This window comes from Barbatula barbatula (genome assembly GCF_947034865.1).
Source record: "Barbatula barbatula genome assembly, chromosome: 10".
Taxonomy (NCBI): Eukaryota; Metazoa; Chordata; class Actinopteri; order Cypriniformes; family Nemacheilidae; genus Barbatula; species Barbatula barbatula.
In genome coordinates, this window is record NC_136773.1 from 4,202,833 (window position 1) to 4,217,020 (window position 14,188).

The window sequence follows — 14,188 nt, forward strand, 5'->3', positions numbered from 1 at the left end:
CCATCGGCTTGCATAAGAGGGCGAGGAAACGCACGATGTAGAGTTATTTGTCCGTTTATGGCTGCTGTACAAAACATGGCAGCGAAGTCAATGTATGTAGGCCCGCTCTGCATGTAGATATATATATATAGCTTATTCTACGATACTACACACATGATTGTTCATTACGTAAGGTCTTTATACACCTCTCAAGAAGTAGTTTTGTATATTAAATTGCATTTCTGTCAAAAGATCCTGTTAAAATCCCCCATATTGTTCCTTTAAGAGCTACATGTATATGTTTACATAAAAAGCTATAACACGTTATTCGCAGACGCTTGACATATTTGAACTGCCCTCAAAAATGCTGTCTAAGTAGGCAGCTGACTATAGGTTTTAAAACACATCATGATGTCCAGTCTTTCATTCAGTGGCTTCACTCATCTGCTCTATCGCTCGTCCTCCACTAGGGCTTCCGTTTGTTTTGGCTAAATGATGTTGCCTGCGAGAGTTGATTCACACAAATCCGGTCTGGAGTTGCGACCAATCGCGCTGCGCCGGTGACGCTGCTGAGGGCCGTCCGTCCTCGCGCCTGCATTCATAAACGGATGTGATAAGTGTTGAATGTACTGTACAGAGACGAAACTCGGACCATGGCGGAAGAAGACGACACGAAAATCCGGATTTTGCAGAGCCTCCGAGGAAAGATATGTAAGTGGAACACGCGAGGTTTGAGTGAGTGTGTATGCGTGTGTTTAGACGGCTTTGAGAGAGAAAGAGACGAGAAGGATCGGGCGCGGGGGAGAAGAGGGGCGCGGTACGAGCAACACACACACACACACACACACACATTCATAACACACAAGCACACACTCATTTAGCGCCAGTGGACCAGGCTCTGAGAAACCAACGCTGTTTGGCACATTACACGGTTTACACTTTCGGGTTTTTCAGGGTTGCTTTATTTTTACGGCTCTGTCACGTACTGAACACCAGTGACAGATAATGAGTGAGTTAGCCGTGGTGCTAACGTGCTCGGTAGCCTGATTCCCTCTCATAACAACCACGTTATTTTCTTGTTTAAATCGGTACGTGTGTGAAATTCTTTATTTAGCCACTTTACCTCAAGCAATCTACATATGACTGAAAGTAATGGGCGATTGTTTGATTCATTCTTACCCGGGCTGAGGGTGTGAAACAGACGGCGGGATCCTCGCTGAAATTCTGACACATTCTGAGCTCGACGGAAGTTGTTGCGTCTCTTTAAACGCACGAGCACTGCGACATATCATTTCAAGATTCATAATTTGCTTAACTGAAATATAAGAAATGTATTTTGGTATAGTAACTATGTACTAAGTGTAGTATAACGTCTACAATGAAATGACTTTGAAGCATGATTTTACCTTTAGCGTTAGTTGAGTTCCAAAAATCTGTCACCACGGGTTTTAATAGACACTAATTTAAACTACAGTAAGGCTACTTAAATAAAAATGTGATCATGTGTTATTATGCCACCTCAAAAATAAACCGATATATTAATTGTTTGATATTTAACTATAGTAACAACCACTGTATTAATGTTCGTATATTAAGTGCCATGGTATTCTTTGAAGTAGAATTTAAATGTCATGATATATGGGAATCACTGAGTACTAAATACCTCCCGGTACCTTTACTAATAATTTCTTGTAAGAGATATATGACCAGTGATGTTGGAACGCTCAGGAAAATGAATTGATGTCTTGTAACTTATAAATAAGGTGATCATTTACTATTTGTCTCAGGAAGTTTCCAAAACGTTGATTTCGTTAAGCTGGTATAATGATTGGTGCTTAAGTTTTTTAACGTCTCCTACCTCTCACCCACCAAAAAAATTTTATGAACTGAAACCTTCTGTGTTGCAAGTTACTTCGTGGTAAATCAGAATGTGGTGTAAAGCTCACTGACAGCATCATATCCACGATATTACATAAATCCTGTGAAGTACCACAACACCTCGTTTTTACTGGAGAACCCCCCAAAAAACATTTACATAAGTGTGACAAAAGATGTCCCGCGAAAGGATGTTTATTTGGTAGGATTTATAAAAACGATAAGTTTGCTGTTTAAATAAAGCACATCATCTGTCCATGTAACTCTTACATACAGCGTTTTATGAACATTTTCAAACAGTGTATGAGACAGAACGCTTATTATCACGTGAAAGACATTTCCTTTTATCTTGCCACCTGGATGAGGGTAGGGTTTTTATGATTACAGTAACCGCTCAATAACCTGCGTTATGCTACTGTACTGAAACCGCTGTTTACATTGGAGATGTGGCGGTATTTTACATAGACACACAGGAGGACATTTTTTGGAAGTCGGTGGGAAGTTGGGACTTTTGAGGCCTCTGGCTAGCTTGAAAGTCCCAACCTAAAGTCAATTCCGATAGAGCTGAGTATAGCGATGATGCTGAGAATACGTTTGTGAGTGTAATTCAAAGTAGCAGGTTTTCGTTGAAGTTGAAATTAACAAATGCCTATTATGAGGAATTGGGAAATTCCCTGTTTTGCTCATAAATTGTCTTTGATGATGGACATAAAAGTTTTGGACCTTTTTGGAAAAGAATTGTGTAAAATTTCAAAGCCTTATGAAAAAATGTTTTGTAGATCGCACACACGGAACTCTCACACAACCACTTCCTACTTTCTTCCTTTCCATCCTGACAAAAATATTTTTAGGGGGGTACAGACTGAATGTAAACAGAATGTGAACAAAAACATCTCCCGTGACACGATCACGCGCTATGCTATCAAATCTTATCTGAAACTCAAATGGGCTGCGTGATACGTGACACGGAGAGATTGATCAATCTCGGAGTCATGAAGTTAAGTCTCTGAGATCTTTAAAACAAACGTAGGAATTATTTTGTCTTGTGATATGTTTGTGTCTGACAACAGCTGTTATGTGTTTGATAATTCAGGATTCAGGCTACTGCCCAGTGCTCTGTGGGGTGAATGAATGTTAGTCAATAGGTTTTTCATTCACAAAAGCACACAGTTTCAGAATGACTGGTATGGCAGTGCAGAGTTGAGACGCGGTGGCTACTGTGTGCAGTGCGTCATGCTGTAGTGATGGCGTTGTCCACTTAAGAGCTGTAAACAGTACATATGTCGACACATATATCAAAGCGTAACCACAAATGGGTTTTACAGCCACAACAAACCCGAATAAAACATTCAGCGTGTGCAGCATTTGAAGTGTTATTGATTTACTACCGCAAGTACTATTAATACTCATGAGCTTGGGTCACCTAAAGGGATTGTTCACAAAGAAAATTCTCTTTTCATTAATTAACCCTCATGTCATTCCAAACCTGTATTTGACTCTTTCTTCTGTGAAACACAAAATATTATATTTTGAAGGAGAAAACTTGTCATTTCATACTTTTCATTTCAAACCTTTATGACTTTCTTCCTTCCGCAGAACACAATAGAATATATTTCCAAGAAAGTTGCTAACCAGACAGCACTGGCCCCCAACCAGTGTAAGTGAATGGGAGCCCGGTACCAGCATTCTTTAAAATATCTTCTTTTGTGTTCTGCGGAAGAAAGAAAGTCAAAGAAGTTTGAAATGACAAGAGGGGAAGTTTACCCAAAAATGTAATTTAATTTAAACATGTTTAGAGAACTTCCGGCATCTTCGGAGCACAAATAAAGATATTTAGCGTACGGCGCGCGTTCACTAGAGCTCTTCTACTTTCGTTGTCAGAGAGCCGGCATCCAATAGGGGCAAGCCCCATGCGGCGCACAAACCTAATACGCATGCATCAAAGTGCTCTCGTCCAAGAAGAAGACAAAGAAGTGCTCTCGTGAATGCTTTCCATACACTGACAAGACAGAATGTATATCGATTAAAGTCTGTATTTTGGTTTGTTTTTCGCACATAAAGCATTCTTGGCGCTTCAAAAAAAGATATTTGGTACCTGGGAAAAACTGACACGATGTCTATGAGGAGGCCTGGACATCTCTGATGTCACCTAAATATCTTTATTTGTGCCCCGAAAACGCCGGAAGTTGTCTAAACATGTTTAAAAAATCACATAAAGTATATTTTTGGGTGAACTTCCTCCTTAATGCTACAAAATTACTGTATGGCCTGAAATTGTAACAATTTTTAAAACCTTGCATCAATAATATTATTACTCATGTGTAGAAATCTGCGTAAGCAGAATTCAACAGAAAGCTCTGTAGATTTCCACAGAATTGGGACACCTGTCATTCACAAAAGTTCGATGTTTGTTCCACTTTTGTATTTGTTCATTACTTACCTCAAACAGTTTGAATCAATTCTATCGTTCTTTTTTTCAACCAAAAGGTGCACTTGATTGAAACACTTAAAGCTTGTGGCAAGCTTCTTTTTTTACGTTTAGACATCCTTCAATTCATATGCGTACACACAGGTTTTGACGCAGGCACATAACGACATATTGGGGTGTCAGGTTTTCTTCTACTACCTTGAATCGATGCTCCCAGGACACGTTTGCCACCTGTTGGTTTAACAAATTACTGCAAGAAATGGAAAGTGCATGCATGACCGTACACAAGGTAACAAAATGATGTTAAATATTTTGTGTCACAAAGGGAGCGCGCTGGTCAGCAGCAATGTCATAACAATTGGAAGTTTACATTACATTATATTAAATACACTCACGAACAAACATCTTCAAAAAGCGATCATGTCCCCCTCATACCTGCTCAATATAAGCATATAACATGATGTGTTTCTACTTTGAATTGTTTCTCTGTATACTATTATGAAAAAAGGGTTAGTAGAGGAAGGAGGATTGACAGCACGATGCGATCGCTTTCCTCTCACAACAAGCCTTTGTTTTATGGTTAAAAGATATGATTTCAGGAAATCATTTCAGTATTTTCACATGCATGATTTAATAGTAAAATTGTTAATATTTTGTATTAAACTATTCAGACCATGGTATTCATTTTCAAGTGTTTGCTCAAAACTCTTGAAGTTGGGAGCAGCAGTGCTACCATGAATTTCAAGCCCTGTTCTCTATTTATTTGCTTAAATATTATGCAAGTTACCTTTGCATGCTATTCAGTTGTTAACAAAGTCTAAACTTTGCAGTTATTATAGGGGATACTGTCACTGTCACCATGACAGTATAAAAGAAAATAAGTCAATCAACTGCAGTATTTCAGTAGAAAATGTGGTTTACAAAAATACCGTCATGAACCGGAAACCGGTATAAATCTGGAAAATACCGTTATATACATTTTTGGTCATAATGCCCAGCACTAGCTTGTGCGAATCTTAAACTTTTGCTCATAACTCATGCCACACTGTTTGTGCTGCAGACAATAAGACTTCATCTATCGACCACCAGGAACACAATAACAACAGGCTAAAAACCGTGAAAACAACTGCATAGCACTGCCCTGGTAACTACCAGCATCTTGGTGACAATCTTGTTATGAAAATCTGTTTTATTGTTGGCTTGCAACTCCAATATCTGCTATGTTCAGCCACACATTTAAACTGGAAAGTGTAGTGGACTAATTCATACCCTCATTGGTTACAGGGCACTCATTATATCTGATGTTATCTTATTTTTCTTTTCCTCTTTTTTGTGCACAAACGGCCACATTTACATGCGTTCACCAGCACCGGTGCAGGTGTTTCTGCACATATACAAACAGCAGGAGGAAATGTTGTTGTGATGTGTTCGAGAACTGTGAGGCATTTTATAGCATGTAAAGAGCAACCAGCAAAGAGGAACTTCATAAGGATCTGCCTCAATGACAACCATCTTACAACACACTCTTATGACTTCACACTGGCCACAATGTTCCTGCGACCATCTATCTATCTTCTATCTATCATGCAAGCATATAAAGTTAAGACATATTGTCAGTTTTATCACCCTAAAGGCCCTCATAAGAATACAGTAGAATACTATAGTGTTTACTACAGTAAATAGCTGTATACTGTAAAATATTATAGTTTTGCTATAATAAGTATACACTCTCGAATAAAGTGGTGCTTTAATGGTTCTTCACAGTGATGCCATTGAAGAACAATTTTTGGTTTCACAAAGAACCATTCAGTCAAAAGTTCTTTAAAGAACCATCTCTTCCTTACCCTCTGAAAAAGAAAGGTTCTTCAGATGTTAAAGGTTCTTTATGGAACCAAATGGTATTGAAGAACCTTTTGAAGCACCATTTTAAGAGTTTAGTGTAAAGTAATTACTCTAGTAGTCTATAGCCCTATTCGCACAGGATAAGTATAACCTGGGGACCTCTAGTCATTTGTAATAATTGCAGAGGTTGTCTGTGATCTTAATCCCGTGCAAATTGTCCATGTCTGTAATTTGTAAAGTAAAAATTCCCCAGTCAATTACCTACCATATTTTGTTGAACACTGAGGTCCTGTGATAATATTAGTCCTGTAGAATCACTCAAGGTAGAATCACTCAGAGGTTCAAATACCCCAATGTCTAGTAATTTCACTACAGTTTACTATAGTACATTTTATGGATGAGCTAATAACTGTATTTCTAAGATGGCTGTATGCTATAATATAATATACTAGAATATGTAATACATCCTATTTCACATACTCTTTTCACAAAATTGTGTAATACATGTATGCAGTTGGGGTTAAATGACCTCAGATTTTTGAAGTCGACTATTCTGTGATAAAAGTTGTGTCGACGTTGTTCATGCAACCCCTAGCATGCAGTATTACATCGAACAGAGCGCATGTTTATTCAAATTTTTCAGATTTTGTTGAGACCAAGCAAAGTAAAATTATTGCAGGTTTGAAAAAGCATCACAGCGGATCTCTGGGACTCATTCAGGGCAAGAGAGCTTAACTCACAGCTCAAGAGTCGCTTTAGTTTTCAGTCTGTGGCTCTTGGATTAGACATTAATAGTTCTTTAAAGAGCTGAAGCCGATTGGCGACGTCACCTCACATGCCCCTAACACTGTGTTGTGCACTTTCATTGCAGTGGCATTTGGTTTAGGGTTGGGGTTAGGTAAGTTTTTGTACCATTCACATCATGCGAATACATAGGAATTAGCCTCCTCGTAAAATAGTTACGAATTCCTGTGAGATCAGGTTGGATGCAAGTTTAACGCTTTGCAAATGATTGTTTTTCGCATTTAAAGTATTTATGGATAAGTGATTTACTTAATATACATGTGACCGAATAGATCATCAGATTTGCCAAATAATGTAACAGAATCACGTGAGAGACAGAGGACGGGTTATTTTATCACAGTCATAACTTGATTCATTCAGCTTGGTACAGTTTTCAGTTTGTTTGTGTAACTGTCACTGTATGAGTGAGAAAATGAGGGTAAGTGTGTGTATCCCTGTTACAAACTCCAGTGTTACAGAAGATCTACGTAGTTTGTTTGTTCAGGCCTCACGGTTGCGGTTTGCGTTCAATTCTGTTGCTAAGCATGTAGTAGTACACACACTAGCTTGTCTCGATCGCACCTGTGTGTGTGAGCAGAAGGGTTAACTGTAGGGCATTGCCTGCTGTCACGGCTCCCTGTGGCAATGTGCAGCTGGGAGTTGAGTTTCCTCTGTGCTTTATCTGTGTCGACTGCAAGCATCATTATTTGTTGCTCAGCCTTTGCTGTTGTTTTCTAAATGGTTCGTGGAAAGATGTGTGTGTGTGCCGGAAACAGACATGCATTTGCTATGGGTGTATATGTGTAGGACACAAAGCCCATACCAACTCAGATCTTTGTTTATCAAACCATTATTGAGTGAATCTCATTAACTCATTATGTCCTGTCCAAGTCAAAAGAAAGTATACAAATTTGGCGTGGATTGACAATATATGATATATGACAAATAAGGCCCCACATTTTCATTGAAGTAATGTCAAAATGAATACATGTTTCATAGTAATCTGACACTATAACTATCTTATTACATTATGATATATATTTTTTAAGCAACATAAATAAATTAAACACAATATCAAGATTTATAAATCTATACATTTTTGATGGTCACAAAATAGAACGCATTGCATAACATAAAATATTTCATTGAAATGTAAACCTAATACAGATTAAGTTTGTTTGTAATTGAGCTTTTATGTAATGCAAATCCATGGCTTATAAAAGACAGAACAACTGTTCATTATTCTTGAGTGTTCTCAAACTGTGTAATCCTGATAAGGTTTGATGTGGTCAGAATTATGCCTACATCTGCCCCCCGATACATTAATTCACGAGTTTGCCTATGCAGATAATGGTATAGGTTTGCGGGTAAGCGTATTTGGCGTGCTGTCCGGGGAGAGGGCTTCGTGCTTGTTCGTTCTTCCGAGCTCAGAGCACCGCCCCCTGTTCGGGGTGAAGGCTCCGCATCCGGCATTAGCCCGAACCCCGAACACTCCCCCAAAACATGTAACTATTGCAGGACAGCAGCTGGAGATATGCGCACGCACCTCCCCAAAAAGAGGCTAGTATGGGCTGCTGATGACCTGGCCTTGCTTGGTACGGGCTCTTGTGGGGTGGCCGCTGCTGCGATGCTGGCCTCTAAGTGAGTGATGTCTGCTGCTGCAGAACATAGATGGAGGCTCGAGCCCTTGTGGAGTGGTCGCTGCTGGCATATAAGTGAGTGGTGTCTGCTGCTGCAGAATGTAGATGGAGGCACTGGCTCCTGTGGGGCCAGTCGCTGCTGCGATTCTGGCCTCTAGATGAGTGGTCTGGAATTAAGGTGTTCGGCCGGAGTTTATGGGATGAGGGTAGTTGAATATGTAGATGAAATTGAATTTGTCTTACTTTGCTTAATGTGGGAGGAGATTTGTTTCGGCGTCAAGCACTGCTAACTCCAAGATGGTGGGTTGGACTGAAGGGTTAAAGCTGGACATGGTGGTCATTTTGGAGCATCTGAGAAAGCAGAGGGTACGGGCGGTGTGCGTGAAGTGGTAGCCTCTGCGGAGGGTAGAAATGCATTTGGTCAATATATCCAAACTTGTAGGTTGTCCTGTGTCCGTGCGGGCAGGTTGAGCTCTTTGGATTCGTTTGAGCATGGAGGCTTGAGAACTGGTTACAGCTGGGCAGGTTGAGTCGAAAAATAATTTTTGGACCGGCATCGCTGCTACTGATGACTGTGAAAAGGAGGGTTGTACCTGAGGGAGAGATATGAGAGTGGGAATAGCGGCCGCCGGGACTAGAGGGGAAGTCGTGAGCCTGAGCCCGCGTCACCAGTGGAGGCAGCCTCGCACTGGAGTTCAACAGCGGGGCAGCGGGATTGGAAGAGGAGATCTGGAGGATGTGTGGGTGTGCCGAGGCCACTTGCGGAGCCATGCTCGCGCAGGTGTAGCAGGCTTGAAATGTAACCTTCGACGGAGTGGCAGGTTGTGCCGTCAGGGAATCCGGTTGCAGGGAGGTGTACAAACCGTACAATTCGGCCTTGTTCATGCGTCGAGAAAAAAGTGGACATTTGTGTCGATGAGAGCTTGCTGTAATCCTAGGACAGTCCATATTTCGATACACGGGACAGAGGGGACGCATGGATAGACACATAGAAGGCGCTGGAGGCCTGGAAGACGGCTGCCTGGAAGGCGGAGGTGACTGCGTGCCACTCTCGCGGTAGTAGAAGAGGCGCAGGCAGACTTGGAGCAGCCGCAGGTTTATCTGAGTTATCCTGTCGGGCGCTGTTGTGCTGGCCGTCGCTTGAGGACGCCGAAGGACCCTGATCCTCGATGGGGTTGTTTCGTTCTCTGACATTGCTGCAGTTTCGTTATACCGGTTATACAGTATTGTTTAAGACTGAAGAGAGAGTGACGGTAAGACGTTGTGACTATTTATAGAGGCTCTCTCTCTCTCTTGAACTGATAGGTCGGGTACTGTGATTGCTCATAGCGGACCAGCAGAGTTAATTATCTGCTCCTTCTCCTCCTGAACTTAGTTAATACAACATAATTTTGTGGTTGTGTATCTACGCGTGTTTGAATTTGATCTTTTGAATCGGCGCTCTGCTGGAAGTCCCGGTGCACGTTGGGAGGAAGTTAATGCTTCTCGTCTCTAACCACATCTGAGATGAGCTTCACGTACAGCAGCCACATCCTCCTCAAGCCTCTGCATCACCACACCACTCCTGCAAGTGTGTGTGTGTGTGAGTTAGTTTGCACATTGCCAACCCCACAACTGACAAACCTCTAATCTAATTGTGTGTAATATTCAGCATCATTAATAACTTCTACAAGTAATGTAAATGATAGTATGAACAAGATGAAGTTTGTATGCGTGTGCGTACATGTTTTGCAATATGTGCAGTTTGGCTTTCCGTGAATATTTATAATTGCCTTGGTATGAAAACAAATGTATCTACACTTTCTTACAGCAGAAGCTGTTATCCATGCAACTTACAAAAGTTAGGAAAACAATGTTGTGTTTTTAAAATGTGTGTGTGCACAGGTTTATATATAGTTGATAAACATGATAAAAAGCAAGAAAGCAACTTGGTCTGCATTTCAGCATGCATGATACACGAGTCGCTCAGTGGTGTGTCTACGATCCCTTCTGCGTGTGTGTCTCTTTGCTTTAACACTACGTCCTCTGTCGACAGGCGAAGCAAAGAATCTGGGTCCGAACTCAGGGCCAAACCGTCTCCGTGACCTCTGCACATTCTGTACCATCAATCTGGACCAGGAGGAAGTGTACCGCACTAAAGTCTACGAGAAGAGTGTCAGGTGAGCTGACAAACACAGTTTGGTATAAACACATACACATCGCCTGAGATGCGAAGCCTTGTGCTGATGCTGATGATATTTATCTGTTTATACCGACTCTCGTGTGTGGTTTCTATGCTGCTTTACAGAAATGTACATTGCAAATGTAAATGGCCTATATTTTCCTTCCTGCTTCTCATTTGTACAATTAACAAATTGTGAAAATGAAAGGGCAGTCACAACGTTTTCTTCTTACCATGCTTTGAAATAAATAAAAATAGTTTATAATAAATTGTTTTTTGTATCTGAAGTAATATTAAGTACTGCTAAGGTCTATTGCCACGTATATTTTGGTTGTTTTTAATGCATTTGTGAGGTGTTTTGGGTGGTTGGGCAGAAGTTGCTAAGGTGTTCTGGGTTGTTGAAGAATGATGATAAAGTCTTGTTTATATTTTTCTTATAGTAAGTCTTCGCTGAATGTTTGCTGTTCATATTTGATGTTCCCCCTATTCTGTTCTGCTATTCTTTAAAACAACAGAAGTGAAAATTAATTTTATTTTGTGTCAAATTCAACACTAAGAAGCTCCGAGAACTTGTAGTTTACTGGAAGAATGCTACTCCGTTACAAAGATTTATCATGGTTTTAGTATGGTATTTGGAGTAAAATCAACTGACTATTGACTCAATACAATAACCATAGTTTAACATTTATTGTATGTATGTGGTAATACAAATGACAGTCCGCCAGAAACATACAAACCATAGTTCTTATAATAAGGTATTTTTTTTATAAAAACTAAATTAAGATCTCTTAAATATTTAGTTACAAAACATTTTTATTGTATTAACATTTTATCCATAATACAACAGTATGCAGAAAAACAAACAACTGGTAGTTTGCAAATTATTTTAATTTTATTTTTTAAACTTTAAATACTTGTTAATCAAACTCAGGGTATTTTGAGTGGTTGCTAGGGTGTTCTGGTGGTTGCTAGGGTGTTGCCAGATGGTTCCCATGGTACAGTTTTCATCTGTTATATCTTCCTTCAGGAGAAAAGTTTGAGTACATGTCTCGTCAACACAGGTTTTTCAATAATTTATAATTTTTTTGGTTAATATATTAACATGGATAATGCCCAAATTTGAACAAAATTGCTATTTCGCTGATCTTTTGCTTCCTCTTGGTAGTGGACGTATACAATTTAGTTTGACAGCATTATGTTGTTTACGTTTTCAAATGCAAAAATGTCTAGTCACTAAAATAACAGTTTCTTGATCTCTTTCTAAAGGCTTTTCTCCTCTTGCTGTTTCACAACAGTTTTTTCCTCTGTTCAAAAGGCTCAGTCGGCTGTGTCTAAGGAAGTGTGTCCACCTACGCGTTCCTCGCTTTTCTCTCTCACATTTGCTATCTGTTGCTTTCTTTCGTTCACACAGTCGTTCGCACTCACCCTCTCTCAGAAGGTTTTTTTCTCAATCTTTCTTCAGCTCTACCAATCAGACATGTTATTTAACACAATTTCTTCACCTTGTAGTCCGTTGGGGCCATTCATGCTCTGTTTGGTGTATCTAGAGCTGTTTTTTACTTGAAGTTATGTTGTATCTGTGTTTGTGTGTGAATGTATGTGGGAGCGCATGCGCTGTCGAATGCGTGGGCAATAAGTGTGTGTGTGTGTAGTTGGAGTGTGTGTGTGGGTGGATGAGCATTCTCCTCTCAAGTGTTAGCTGAGGTATTTGGCTGTTACTGTCACAAGGCTTAAAGTAATAAAGGCGCACGGTAAATCATAGTTTTTGAACATTTATATGTTTTTGCGATATTACTGTTACTCATAATTGGAATAGTTCACGAAATATGAACATCTTCTTATACTTTACTCACTCTCATACCATTGTGACAGAACGTGCATATGACGACAAGTCACGAGATGCAAGAGCCAATGAGATTTGAGTTAGCTGGCATACTTTAATTTTAAAACACGGATCTGTTCGTTTACATGAATACACAACATATCAATCACTACATAAACTAAATATTAGTTATTTGGATTGCTTTAATGATGGATGGATGAGCTTATTGGAGCTTTGCCATTTTAATTTACAATTTTCTTTTTTTTTAAACTGCAAAAAATAAGTCACAATTAGCTGGGATGGCATTAGGGTGATTGAATTTTCATATTCATTCTTATTAAAAGGCGGGTGGTACGATTTCGCTTTCGCCGTTGTCTGTGGCCGTGGTCATATACTCGATATCAATTTCTTGTTCTGATGAACACCGAAATATACTTGGAAGAATGCTTGTAACAACACAAGTAACCACCTGACTACCATAATAGGAACAATTGCTGAATACATTTAATTGTTCTGTTGAACACAAAATAAGATATTTTGAAGAATGTATGAAAGCAAACCAGTTTTTTGACTACCTAGAGCTCCAGACCAAAAAATCCCATTGGCTCCCATTTTTTTTTTAAGAGCCATATAACATGAATTTACATTTTTAAATCACATACTTTTAGTTACCTTGGTGCATGTACATCTTCCAAAGATTGGAAAAAAAATAAGCAGGGCCACATGGAATCTGCAGACGTGTTTTGTCAATTCCACCCTAAAATCTGAGGAAAATCTGCAGTATTCTTTAAATGTCTTTACATTTGTACACAAACATTAACATGTGTAAATATGTTAAAATATTCTTAAAATGCTGCCTGTCTTGAAATGCCGATGACAGCAGGTGTGGTTCTGCTTATTTTGAAAGAGACAGTGAAGTGTTGTTATTGATTAATGCTAAGACTGATTCAACTCTAAATACACCAGACCAAATTACTCTGAATTCATTTGAACTGACAGAAAATGTGCATGTCAAGATCATATTTATAAATGATTTATATTGTATGAAAATGTATAGCCTACATGTAATTGTTTATAGTAGGGCTGTGCAATTAATCGAAAATGAATCGTAATTGTCCGTTTTGGCCTTCATCATTTACAAAAACAAAATTATCGAGGCAATTATTTTTGTGCATTCCATTTTGCAAGGATCCTCTCTTTTCTTGTAGTATAAATCCACATCGCACCCTTTCCTCTACAGTGAAATTTAATTTCTTTAAATTTATTTTAAATAAAGAGTTTAAAAGCCAAGTTTTTTCTATTTTTATATTGTTTTAAGAGTTAATAAGTAATCATGTTAAATAATCGGGATCTCGATATTAGTTTAAAGCAAAACGAAAGGGCTTGTTACGTTATTATGTTGATTTTAGTATGTTTTTTAAAATGTGCGGTGTTTCCATTTCCAGTAAATTTGCATGGTTGCCTGTTGCGTTCGCAGCAAATCTATCACTCGCAAATAGGGTTGGGAATCGAAAATCAATCACAATTTGGAATCGGAATCAAAAGGTATTTTAATTTCTCTTATTAATTCCTGTGTGCATATTTTCAGAAAAGCACATGCGTTGCATGATTGCTGATATCTCAATAAACGCCTTTATGATTCGATGTGGAAGTATACA

General features: G+C 39.2%; 1 protein-coding gene across 2 annotated transcripts in view; it reads left to right on the forward strand.

Moving 5' to 3' along the window:
• The first annotated feature begins 465 nt into the window (after nt 1-465).
• rasa2 (RAS p21 protein activator 2) overlaps nt 466-14,188 on the forward strand; it is a 43,214-nt gene continuing 29,491 nt past the window's right edge. For both annotated transcript variants that reach the window (XM_079465284.1, XM_079465285.1), the window contains exons 1-2: nt 466-690; nt 10,583-10,706. In XM_079465284.1, the coding sequence (XP_079321410.1) occupies nt 633-690; nt 10,583-10,706 (182 nt within the window). In that variant the 5' untranslated portion in view covers nt 466-632. The remainder of the gene's footprint in view (nt 691-10,582; nt 10,707-14,188) is intronic.